The sequence below is a fragment of the Oncorhynchus mykiss genome, chromosome 15 (genome assembly GCF_013265735.2).
Source record: "Oncorhynchus mykiss isolate Arlee chromosome 15, USDA_OmykA_1.1, whole genome shotgun sequence".
NCBI lineage: Eukaryota > Metazoa > Chordata > Actinopteri > Salmoniformes > Salmonidae > Oncorhynchus > Oncorhynchus mykiss.
The window spans coordinates 52,628,743-52,641,673 of record NC_048579.1 but is presented as its reverse complement, the minus strand read 5'-3'; the positions used below and the strand labels follow the sequence as shown (position 1 = coordinate 52,641,673).

The window sequence follows — 12,931 nt, the reverse complement described above, 5'->3', positions numbered from 1 at the left end:
TACAATTAACTGTAAGGTCCCTCAGTTGAGTAGCGAATTCCAAACATAGATTCAACCACAAAGACCAGGGAGGTTTTCCAATGCCTCTCAAAGAAGGACACCTATTGGTAGATGGGTAAAAATAAAAAAGTAGGCATTGAATATCCCTTTGAGCATGGTGAAGTTATTAATTACACTTTGGGTGGTATATCAATACACCCATTCACTACAAATATACAGGCGTCCTTCCTAACTCAGTTGTTGGAAAGGAAGGAAACCGCTCAGTGATTTCACCATGATGCCAATGGTAAGTTTAAAACAGTTACAGATTTTAATGACTGTGATAGGATAAAACTGAGGATGGATCAACAACATTGCAGTTACTCCACAATACTAACCTAAATGACAGACTGAAAAGACAGAAGCCTGTACATAATAAAATATTCCAAAACATGCATCCTGTTTACTACAAGTAGTACTGCAAAAAATGTGGTAATTCACTTTTTGTCCTAAATACAAAGTGTTATCCAATACAACACATTATTGAGTACCACTCTCCATATTTCCAAGCATAGTGGTGGCTGCATCATGTTATGGGTATGCTTGCGCTTGTAATCATTAAGGACTGGGGAGTTTTTTCCAGGATAATTAAGAAACTGAATGGAGCTAAGCAAAGGCAAAATCCTAGAGGAAAATGTGGTTCAATCTGCTTTCCACCAGACACTTTGAGTTGATTTCACCTTTCAGCAGGACAATAACCTAAAGCACAAGACCAAATCTACACTGGAGTTGCGTACCAAGAAGACTGTGATTGTTCCCTGAGTGGCCGATTTACAGTTTTGACTTTAATCTGCATTGAAAATCTATGGCAAGACCTGAAAATGGTTGTCTAGCAATGATCGACAACCAATTTGACAGACAGAGCTTGAAGAATTTTGAAGAGAGACTTAGAGACCCAGAAAGACTCACAGCTGTAATCGCTGAAAAAGTTGCTCCAAAAAAAGTATTGACTCAGGGGTGTGAATACTTATGTAAATGAGATACTGTGTGTAAACGGGTGACTTTAAAAACATGTTTTTATCCGTTTTGAATTCAGGCTGTAACAAAATAAAATGTGGAATACGTCAAGGGGTATGAATACTTTCTCATGGTCTCTCCAAGGCTACCAACCCTCTTTTGCCAGGCTTGTACCACAGTGTATAGACGAGCTAGCAGACTCACAGCTGGGAACTGACTCTCTCTCCCTTGCAGACAGCAGCTCTAGCCTGCCCCCTAGGGTCCTCGGAGTGGCGGTACACACTTTTGATGGTGGCGATGCTATGATAATGTTTGGTTGGTTCTTTGCCTGTGGTTCTGTTTGTGTTTCTGTGTGTAGTCGTCAGACAAATGTTGGCCGTAGATGTTGTGCTGACCTGTGTCGTTGTCGTCTTCTTCCTCTTCCTATCTCTGCAGAACACCCTGGAGACAGCTTTGCTGTCTGCCAGTCAGGAGATAGAGCAGAGTTCTGACAACCCAGCGGCCGTACAGAGCCTTATACAGCAGAGAGACGTACTGCAGAATGGACTGCTCAGTACCTGTAGAGAACTGGCACGGGTCAACACTGTGAGTTCATATTGTAGCGGTATTTATTAGAGAGGGGTAAAGAGAGATTTTGTTCGGGCGCCAGGCAGGTATTAACCATGCCGAAAGGAAAATAGTAGAATAGAGAGAGTACCACTACCAGACCAACACACATCAGCAGAAGAGACTGCCTAGAGGGTAGCCTGTTTACCAGATAACCAGTGGAGAGAAAAGAGAATACACACCATATAAAACCCACATCACAGCACAGGGGTAACCCCACCCATAATAACTCACACAATAATAATAATACTAATAATAATGGCAGAGCAATTGAACAGCGACTTTATACAAGAAAGAACCCAGTCATCAACAGAGGATTTGCAGTAATCTGTATTATCATCCAGTGGAGGAGTGCAGAGGGTTTGAATGTGGGGGGTGTTCTTAGACACAACAAAGGCCTTAAAAATGTCCACAATCTTCTCAGCCACATGTCATTAGTACACCCCACCTCAATACAGTTCAAATAACAATACACAATTTACAAGCAACCTCACTTTTAACTAAAATGTCCACCCAAATACTTCTGGCAGGGCAATAATAGTCCAGCTCTAAAGAGAGAAAGAGAACAAGAGAGATCTTAGCTGTGGTCTTCAGGCGTGCCGGTGTACTGTCTGACCATCCGATGGTTTGTATGTCAAAGCCTCGTAACAATGTTGCTACTAATTCCATGCGATCCATAACCGGCGCGGACCTAGAACTGTCACACCGATGATTAAGTTAAATACTTTATAAACTACATATGCTGAAAATTAACCAAACTTCTGCAGCATAGCACACACAATCAAACTGTCACGCCAACCAAGAGCTCCTCCCCAAAGAGCTGAACGAGCTGTCTTTATTTTCTCCTTCCTTACTGCTGATGCGCTCTTAAAGTGGCAGCGCACGGTGAAGGCTCCGTGCAGGATTTCGCCACAATATGTATACACACACACACACACACACACACACACACACTGTACATGCAGATGTCAACACACACTGATCAGCACCTGTCAAGATCTCTCCAGGGTCAATGCTGTGAGTGTCAGTGCATAAACACACACACACACACACGCTGTCTAGTAGTGACACCCTCTCGTCTCTCAGGAGTTGGAGCGGTCGTGGAGGGAGTATGATAAAATGGAATCTGGCGTCTCTCTGGCCAAAACAAACCTGTTGGAACAGCTAGAGGCCCTGGGCAGCCCACAGGTAAGACTCTCTCTCTCTCTCAACCTCTCACACACATGCAAACATGCCTTTGCAAGATGGAGAGTGTTTTTTAATCATTTTCTGTCACTGTGTGAGCAGACGGAACCTCCCAGCCAGCAGCATGTCCACATCCAGAAAGAGCTGTGGAGGATCCAAGATGTGATGGAGGCTCTGGCCAAGAACAAACCCCAGAGGACCACTGACACTGGTTTCCTTGGTTCCAAACCCATCTCAAACCTACAGAAGAACGAGGTGAGTCTCACTTCTAGTCTATGGATAAAGAAAAACACAAGATAAGTACTGTATATAATCTGTTTATGGAGTCTTTGTGAACTGATTTAAAGCTGTCCGCAGCCTACATGTGAAACGGATGTGAGCCAGATAGCTCCACTCAATGCCACAGGAGACTGTGCTGATCTGTCTAATACTCTTGTGTGGTGTGGCTTACTGTTGTCCCAAGAGTGTCTCAACAACAACAACTTTCTATCTATCCTCTCCTCATGCGGCAGCCGGTGACCTTGTTCCGGTCACTCTGTTCTCTCACGGAGGGTGACCGTCAGCCCCCCCGCCCACCCCTCCCCCAGTCCTACGGCTCAACAGAGCGCCCTCCCGCAGTACCCCCCCTTCCCTCCCCCTCGGGCGCCCGTCCGCCACCACACACAAGCAAGCACGGCCAGAGGAACGGAACACACAGCAGTGTAAGAGACATGCTGACTCGTCACGCCTGACCCTTCAACCCCTGTCCTTGTGCTTCATCATCGCTACTTGCCCTTAAGCACAGATCTAGGATCTGTTTAACTTCACCAAATTCTAATCTTAACTGTTAGGGTGAGGTAATACAAAACTGATCGTAGGTCAGTGTCTAGGGGCAGTTTTATCCTACTCTGTACAAGACCAGAACAAGTTGACCCCTGACCCTCTACCTTTACCCGCACCACACATGGTTAATCTCTCATCGCCAACTTGGGTCACCGCTGTGACTCTCTTTTCATTTGCTCTGAATCATTTGTTTTACCATTTGTAGACATTCAGGTTTTACCCTGCCTCTTACCCTGGAGTGTTGAGTTTGACATTCATTCCTTTGGTTTATCATCTGTTTGCTCTTCAGTTTGGCTTATTCTTCTTTCCATGGAAGCGTGTGTGATTCCACCCCAGTTGTCATTCCGACTGTGTCTGAGTGCTGTGCTGCGTTGTGACTACTCTTAGTGTTTGGAGTGTCAGTTAACCGTTTTCTGCTCTTTTCGACTCCGTTTTAAATGTCCCTCGACCATCCATCGGTCACATCCATCGTGACCACCTTGTGACCTGCGAGTGTCAGTGTTTCCTATGCGTGCACCTCTCAGTGTGCTGACTCTCTGTCCCTCTACAGCAAGGCCCAGACTACCGTCTGTATAAGAGTGAACCAGAGCTGACCACTGTGGCCGAGGAGGTGGACGATAACAACGGAGAGGACAATGACAAGGACAGACTACAGACGGGGCTGACCACTGACAAGGAGCCTGCGGCCACTAAAGGTCAGTCACTGTCTGTCAACAAAGTCCAGTTTGGTCACGCTGCCGCCGCTGTTTCAGGCTGGATACGTGCTAGGGTCAAAACTATTGTAATTCAGTGAATTCAAGAAGTAATTATAAATTCCATTGGTCAACTTATAAAGAGTATTATAAGTATTACTTATAAAGGGTTTATAAGTACTCTATTAAATGAATATAAAAATTAAACACCTCTAATGGCTTTGTCACTGACTTAGTCCCCCACCCCTCCAAGTCCCATTAGGAGTACCAGTCTACCCAGTGGGTATCGTTCCTCCCAGGACCAAATCCCCCATGAGCCCCCCAGAGTCCTGCACCATCGCCTCCTACGTCACCCTGAGGAAGGGCAAGAAGCCTGACCCCAGGACTGTAAGTCTGACTCAGCACTTTAGGGAATAGCAGGGGAACAGAACTATAAACTGACCCTCGCTAACATATTAGAAACTGTTGTTTGATAGACAGGACAGCACTGATTTTGGATTCGGAAGTGCTACTGTTGCTATTCATTCCCTGACATTTTTACCACTACAAGAGCTGGAGATGGATATAATACGTCACCAATAGACGGGCAGATAAAACGTAATACTAATCCAACGTGACTGATCCCTGCTCCACTGCTCCCCCTGTAGGAGCGTCCTCACAGTGCCGTGGAGCAGACGTGCGGACCGGGGGAGAGGGAGAGCGGCAGAGCCAGGATGAGTGTAGAGGAGCAGCTGGAGAGGATCAGGAGACACCAGCAGGCCTCGCTCAGGGAGAAGAAGAGAAGTAGCAGCAGTATCTCCCCCTCACGCTCTCCATCCTTCTCCAAGGAGAACCCCTTTGTTACACAGGTAACCAACCTCTCCTCGGTTTGGTGTGTGTGTTTGATAGGACTTGATAGGACTACGCGTGTGTCTGTGTGTGTGTGTGTGTGTGTGTGTGTGTGTGTGTGTGTGTGTGTGTGTGTGTGTGTGTGTGTGTGTGTGTGTGTGTGTGTGTGTGTGTGTGTGTGTGTGTGTGTGTGTGTGTGTGTGTGTGTGTGTGTGTGTGTGTGTGTGTGTGTGTGTGTGTGTGTGTGTGCGTGCGTGTGCGTGTGTGTGTGTGTTGATAAACCTTGTTTCACAGCATTGAATGTGATTGTGTACACACTGTTAAACTGAGTTATTAATTTGGCATGTGTGTCTCCTGCAGGTCAGGCTGGAGGTGTTCTCCACCGACACCCAGGAGCTGGAGGCAGCACTGCAAGACCTGGAGGAGGTCAGGGGCCGAGTTACAGAGCATCTGGAGAGGGACCGAGGTGCAGAACTGGAGCTGCAGAGAGACAGAGCTGCAGCAGCTGCTGAAGAAGAAATGGAGAAGGGTCGAGCTGCAATAGAAAAGCTGGAGCGAGACATGACTGAGGTGGCTGCAGTGGTGGAGCAGGAGATGGCCAGGACTGCTGTGGCTGTAGAAGAGGAGTTGGAGAGGACTGCTGTGGCTGTAGAAGAGGAGTTGGAGAGAGACCGGGCCGCAGTAGCAGCAGCTGCAGAAGAATTGGAGAGGGCTAGAGCTGCAGCTGAAGAACTCGTCAGAGGGAGGACTGCAGTGTCTCCAGAAGAGGCGCTGGATATTGACACGGCTGCATTGGTGGAGCTGGAGATGGAAATCACTGTGGTGGAGGAGATCAGCTACAGAGCTGAGGAGGTGGATGTCATCCCTGTCCCCAGGCTGAGTGAGGAGGAGCCACAGCCCCGGACGGAGAGCTCCAACATGGACACAGAGGTAGGAGAGTGTCCCCACTCACACAGACCACCAGAGAGCAGAATATGTATGGCAGACAATATCATTTGATACGTATGTTTATGACTAGTAGGAGTGGTGACTGAGTCAGCATGGTGTACTGTAACTCTGTATAAATAAGAAAGATCCTTACCGAGGATGCACAGAGCACTGTGTTCCTTCACTGAAAAATGAACGTTTTCAAAGAGAGTATTCAGAGAGAGAGGAAAGACTTGTACAAGTATACATTTATATCTAATCCAATAATGTCGCACTAAGAGTGTTTCAGGGTTTTAGGGCGTAAATGGTTGTGTTGTGTTGGCAGCCTGGTCTCCGTGTTAATGTCCTTTAATCTGATCTGGGAGGCTTTGTGGGCGTGAGGAGGATCCAGGCTGGATTTAGGGGTTTATCTCTGGGCCTCAGCCTAGCCGTGGTGACTCACACTGGGCTAGAGAGAGCGAGAGAGAGACACCTCCCAGAGCTGGCCTGAGCTCCACGGAATCTCATGATCTGATGATGATGATGATGCAGTTGGCTCAATTAATGTCCTCTGATTTAGTAGCCCAGTTAAAAAATAATAATATGGCGAAAGCTGCTTAAGTCCATTAGTTATCACCATGTGTCTTATACCAATGTGTCTCAACTCCAGTCCTTGTGGATCCTCAACAGTATGCATTTTTTCTTGTAGCCCCGGGCAAACATCGCTGAGTGGCTGGGTGGCTTGATGATGAGTTGACCGTTTGAATCAGGTGGGCTTGTCAGCGGTTAGAATAAACCAAATGTACTGCTGGAGTTACTCAAGGACTGGAGTGGTGCCTTACACCTACCCGGTTTCTTCAGATCCCCAAACATCGATGAGGTAGCCGCTAGGGATTGACATTAGACCACCAAGATCGTGTTCAGTAGGGCAAAAATAAGAGCTCCGTTTCAAAACATATTTTCCTGTTTGGTACCGCCTGAACACAGCCAGACTACAGTCTATCTCACTGTCCGTGTGTTGCAGGTGTCAGAGACCCAGATGATGGTGATATCGGATCAGGGTGTGAAGCCCCTGTATGTACAATACCTGATCCCTGGACAACATCAACAGCAGGGGGAGAGGGAGACAGAGAGGAGAAACACCCACACTCCCAACACCCTCATTCCCCACAACAGGTGAGACTAGCTGGGCCTCACCAGGACATATCTTAGCCTCTCTGGATCGATAGCAACTTTGACCCTGTTTGAATACTTTAAAACCATCCCTTCCTTAATCCAACTGTATTTAGATCAGTGACTCATTAAAGGCAGAAAAGAAGGATGCATTTGTAAGTATTGGAATAAGGCCTGTATGTGAAGGTGTGACTGTGCCAGTTTGCCAGCTGCTGTGTCAGAAGCACTGACTCCTGAACTTGAGGAGGACATGATGCAGAGTGAGGTGATGCAAGGGGAGGCCCCGGAGCATGAGACCCAGGGGAACAACATTAACATATCCTATGAACTACCAGTAGAGGGCGCTAAACTCAACAACAACCTGATGGCAGGTAAGAGAACAAAGTGCTTTGTTGATGATGATTGATTGATGAAATGATTGATTGATTGATTGATTGATTGATATATAACTGATAAATGTCAAAGCATTTACGTACAGTACCAGTCCAAATTTGGACACCTACTCATTCAAGGGTTTTTCTTTATTTGTACTATTTTTCTACATTGTAGAATAATAGTGAAGACATCAAATCTATTAAATAACACATCTTTGCAGAATCTTGGCATTCTCTCAACCAGCTTCATGAGGAATGCTTTTCCAACAGTCTTGAAGGGGTTCCCACATATGCTGCTTTTCTTTGTTGGCTGCTTTTCATTCACTCTGCGGTCCATCTCATCCCAAACCATCTCAATTGGGTTGAGGTCAGGTGATTGTGGAGGCCAGGTCATCTGATGCAGCACTCCATCACTCTCCTTCTTGGTCAAATAGCCCTTACTCAGCCTGGAGGTCTGTTTTGGGTCACTGTCCTGTTGAAAAACAAATGATAGTCCCACTAAGCCCAAACCAGATGGGATGGCATATCGCTGCAGAATGCTGTGGTAGACATTCTGCTTAAGTGCCTTGAATTCTAAATAAATCACAGACAGTGTCACCAGCAAAGCACCATTACACCTCCTCCATGCTTCACGGTGGGAACCACACATGCAGAGATCCTCCGTTCACCTACTCTGCATCTCACAAAGACACGACGGTTGGAACCAAACATCTCAAATTTGGACTCAGACCAAATGACAGATTTCCACCAGTCTAATGTCCATTGCCTGTGTTTCTTGGTCCATGCAAGTTATTCTTGTTATTGGTGTTCTTTGGTAGTGGTTTCATTGCAGCAATTCGACCATGAAGGCCTGATTCACGCAGTTTCCACTGAACAGTTGCTGTTGAGATATGTCTGTTACTTGAACTCTGACATTCATTTATTTGGGCTGCAATCTGAGGTTCAGTTAACTCTAATGAACTTATTCTCTGCATTAGAGGTAACTCTGAGACTTCCTTTCCTGTCCTCATGAGAGCCAGTTTCATCATAGCACTTGATGGATTCCATGTGGTATTTCATAGTTGTAAAGTCTTCTCTATTATTCCACAATGTAGAAAATGGTAAAAATGAAAAAAAAAACCTTGAGTGAGTAGGTGTGTCCAAACTTTTGACTGCTACTGTGTGTGTTGTTTGCAGTGAAAAGCCTGCCCTTTCCACCCCAGTCCTCCTCCTCTCCCTCTCCTCCATCTCCTCCTCAACTCACTGACGGATCCCACTTCATGTGTGTGTAGACGTGTCGAGGAGGTGGTTCTGTGAACTGAACTACACTCAGTAAGAGACTTCTCTGACCTTACCTACAACCTTTGACCTTTATCAAATCAAATGTCATGCGCTGAATACAACAGGCCTTATAGTGAAATGCTTACTTACAAGCCCTAACCAACAATGCAGTTTAAAACATTTTTAAAAGACAACAACAAAAAATAAGAATAACAAATAAAAGTAACAGATAATGAAATAGCAGCAGTAAAATAACAATAGCGAGGCTATATACAGGGGGTGCAGGTACAGAGTCGATGTGCGGGGGCACCGGTTAGTTGAGGTCATTGGGGTAATATGTACTGTAGGTAAAGTTAAAAACTCTACCCATCAACCCCCTAACCTCAACTTCAGGGTCCAGTGCTCAGCCCTCAGAGATCTACCCTCCAATCGACACAGACCTTACCAGCAGGCAACATCACACCAGCCATTTAAACACAGACATCATTTGTCGTCGAAGCAAAAAGCACTGCCTAGTCATGTCAGCCTAAACATTTTCTCCACATTTTTTTGTTGTTGAACATTGTGGCTTGTGACCTCTGCTATTTTTGTGTGTGCTCATCGGTCTCTTCACCTCTTCCCTCTCTTTGCACTTATCCCTGCAGCCCAGACATTGACCTTGGTGAGCAGTGACTCATAAGCGATGCCAGCCTGGAGACCCAAGATGGCATCACACAGAGCCATGATGGCACCAGCCAGCCTGCACAGAGCATGCCCAGTAGCTCTCTGTATGTATAGAAACAACTGTAGCCAGACAGACAGAAAGAGTAGATCCACAGGCCTGCTCGTATTACTTACTGCCTGCCTACACAATAACTGTGATGCAAAACTTTTTCATTCACACAGAGATATCAGAGGACAAGATTGTATTACCAGAGTGATAATTGATGATCATTATTATTATTACAGGTATTATGATGGTCTGTTATTTTGGACATGTTCTGTGAGGATGTCTTGAGTGTCTATTAGCTGAGCACTGCTGTGAAAAGGAGGGGACTGTACAGTTGTAAATAAGAGCACTAGAGGAGTCTCACACTGGGAAGATCTCAATTGCATTCTTCTTGCGTCCTGTCTCCTCGTCTCCTTCTCAAATCCCGCTGGAGGAGAAGGTCAGAGGGGAAGGATATCTGGCTTTCTCATCTAATGGGTTCTGAGAAGGAGACAAGGACCTGAGGATGGGAGGAGTATGCATTTGAGGTCTTCCCACAATGACACACTATTGAGAGGGCGAAGCACCAACTCTACACACACTAAGGCAGTGCTTTACTTTAACCACACGGGGGCGCCATACGCTCTTGTCTTTTTTACTGGTTTTACTCCCATTTAAGTTTTTAACCTGAGGCCCTAAACTTTTCATTTTCCACATATTTTACACCGCACATTCCCTCATTGTTCAAAGAAGTTGTTAATATATACATATATAAAACATATAGAATGAACTAACTATTCAATGGGTTTATACTTCAATAAGGTGCCACCCTATTGCTGCTGTTGGACAGAGTTTAAATATTTTATAAAAGTTGTGTTTATTTATGTCGGGAGGATCGGAATCTGGTCGCCGCTGACAACCACACGTAAATGTCCTGGGTTAGAATCGATCTGCTTCTCTGTTTTTTTTCCCTACGGCTGAGATATATTTAAAGTAAAATATAGAAGAGAGATAAAATAGTTTTATGAGATTAGGGTTGTGTGTTAGATTCTGTCTGATTGTGTGGAGTCCTGGACAGAGAGAAGAGAATAGCACATGTATAAGCAATAAGCAGACGTTTTGTTCCTCCAGGACATTAAAATATAATGTACATAAATGTAAAGTTTCATTGTGTAAATTATGTACACCATAGAAAGAGCAGAGCAGAAATTATAAGTCTGAGGTTATTATTATTAGAGTTAAATATGAAAAATGTTCATATCTCATCTGTTTTATATCATGTGAAATAAATGTTGATGTTCTTAAATGCTGCGGTGGGGGTTTATGTTATGACACAAGCTACGTATTTACATTTGTTTTAAACATTGGGAGATCGAAGGAATGCCATTTCCAATGCTTCCTGCTGTTTTGGTTGTATCATGTTACAAATATGATTTCCTGATCACTGATATGATAGAAGCTCTGATGGCGCTGAAGACGAGACATTGACAAACTTTAAAGATCAGGAAGCTCCTTTCTGTGTCCGTTGAGGGACTGGGACTCTGGCCTCCAGCTGGAAGTGTAGCCCACAGGCCAATAGCTCATATCCACTTGGTACATGAATGATCTCTGCTCTGGACAGTGCCACTGTCACACTAGACGCAGCCAATCACTCAGGTCATCGACACAGTAAGGTCAGTCCCCCTCCATTCTCACCCTCTTTCCCCATCCTACCACCTTCTTCCCTCCCCCCTTTCATGCTGGACACACATGAGTAGCTATGTTAATGAGGCTCTGAATATTTTGTGGTTCCTTACCTGTAGCACTGTGGCTATGTGGGCCTGGTTCCATTCCACTCCTTCCACTAGTTCCTACCCTTTCCATTTATCCTACCCTATAGTTCCTAATCCCTACCACCTTACGTATTTAGTATTTTATTAGGATACCCATTAGCTACTCCTCTTGTACCTGTACTTGGAAGAGTCCTTTACATGTGGTCATGATCTCCTACCTTACTTTTACAACTGAATAAGAATGTATCCGCTTTGATGAATTTGCATGAAAATCTCCGAAAATCTCAGAAACATACAATATACTTGCAGCTCAACAACTACACCATACCAGTCATCCAATAGACTTCCATTCAGAGCGACACACAGAAGCATCCAGGGTCAACAGGTCTCCCGCCTGGCCAAACCAAGATCCCCCCCACAGTTCCCCAGTAGCTGTCCCGCAACCGTTCGAGACCCCCCTCCTCCAAAGGACATCAAGGACAACTAAAATCATAACAGCATTATATGTTTGTGTGCATGTCTGGCACTATTACATGTATGTGTGTGTTCTTGTATGCGTTTATGTGAATGAGAGTGTGTGTATATGCATGTGTACAAACACCTGCACGGCATCAGCCTCAAGCAAACCCGTGTTGTGCCAAAACTCTCTCCCCTGCCAGAATCCCCCCTTTCCCGTTCTTCATTGCTGGGACTTGCTTGCTAGTTGAGATTTCTGCTCTTAACTCCGCTGTCAGTTTAGCCTACATTTCACTGTTCTTGGTAGCAGAAAGCATTTTGTATGCAGTTTTCGGTTTGGCTATTTGTTTCAAGTGTATGTGGCTGTTCTTGCTTGTATGGCGCCCTGGGTGAACCCCCCTGTCAGCGCCCCGCCCCCGGGTCCCGCCGCCGTGGGCGGTTGCCCATGTCGCTCGTACATAAATCCGCTACTGATTTGTATTAGTCTATAAATACATCTCTTTGCCAAAGTTTGTCATCTCTCCAATGTCTTATTCGACTAGTATTTTAGAAGGTGTAAGGATACTAATTCAGCCGTAGTTGTTCTGAAATGTCTATTGCTTGCCAACGTTTCACTCCCTCCTCTATGTTTAATGTAACACACATACATTAATTAATAATTTCGGTTTCCTATCCTGACGTGAAGTTTGTTCTACAGAAAGTATTTGACTCTGATGTGTGCCACGGAAAGTATTTGACTCTAGCCACAAAAATAAGGAAATTAGAATGGGGGGGATTCTGGCAGGGGGGAGATTTTCGGTACAACACCGGCATTAGCTGTAAAAACACTGCCCCTCAGTGTCATTCAAACGTACTTTTTATTGTTTTATTTTGACTTCAATTTGACTGTCTTTGACCATCATTCTATCTCCCGCACAGCAACTCCACTCCCACTTGTCTCCAATTCCACATCCACATCCCATCCCATCTATCTCCGCAGGCCACCCTCTACAAAGTTATTCGCAACATATATCTTTCAACTATGCTGTGATGTTAAAGGTACAATTTTAATCTAATCTAATAGAATCTACACATTACGTGTGGAAGATCAATATTTTTACTAAGAGTATTAGTATATTAGTAATTGACTGACCCGGTCTCTCCAGATCTCCCAACAGTACTATTTCTAGGGTC

At 45.1% G+C, this 12,931-nt stretch overlaps 1 protein-coding gene across 14 annotated transcripts in view; it reads left to right on the top strand.

Moving 5' to 3' along the window:
* LOC110490288 (pleckstrin homology domain-containing family A member 5) overlaps positions 1-10,836 on the top strand; it is a 178,874-nt gene extending 168,038 nt beyond the window's left edge. For 6 of the 14 annotated variants that reach the window (XM_036944584.1, XM_036944589.1, XM_036944587.1 and 3 more), the window contains 12 exons: positions 1,432-1,581; positions 2,689-2,790; positions 2,890-3,042; positions 3,300-3,488; positions 4,160-4,304; positions 4,555-4,688; positions 4,949-5,149; positions 5,490-6,059; positions 7,060-7,211; positions 7,410-7,579; positions 8,759-8,893; positions 9,487-10,836. In XM_036944584.1, the coding sequence (XP_036800479.1) occupies positions 1,432-1,581; positions 2,689-2,790; positions 2,890-3,042; positions 3,300-3,488; positions 4,160-4,304; positions 4,555-4,688; positions 4,949-5,149; positions 5,490-6,059; positions 7,060-7,211; positions 7,410-7,579; positions 8,759-8,853 (2,061 nt within the window). In that variant the 3' untranslated portion in view covers positions 8,854-8,893; positions 9,487-10,836. Of the gene's footprint in view, positions 1-1,431; positions 1,582-2,688; positions 2,791-2,889; positions 3,043-3,299; positions 3,489-4,159; positions 4,305-4,537; positions 4,689-4,948; positions 5,150-5,489; positions 6,060-7,059; positions 7,212-7,324; positions 7,580-8,758; positions 8,894-9,486 lie in introns of those variants that run through there. The other 8 variants (XM_036944592.1, XM_036944591.1, XM_036944590.1 and 5 more) reach the window with 5 other exon arrangements.
* Positions 10,837-12,931: the final 2,095 nt, after the last annotated feature.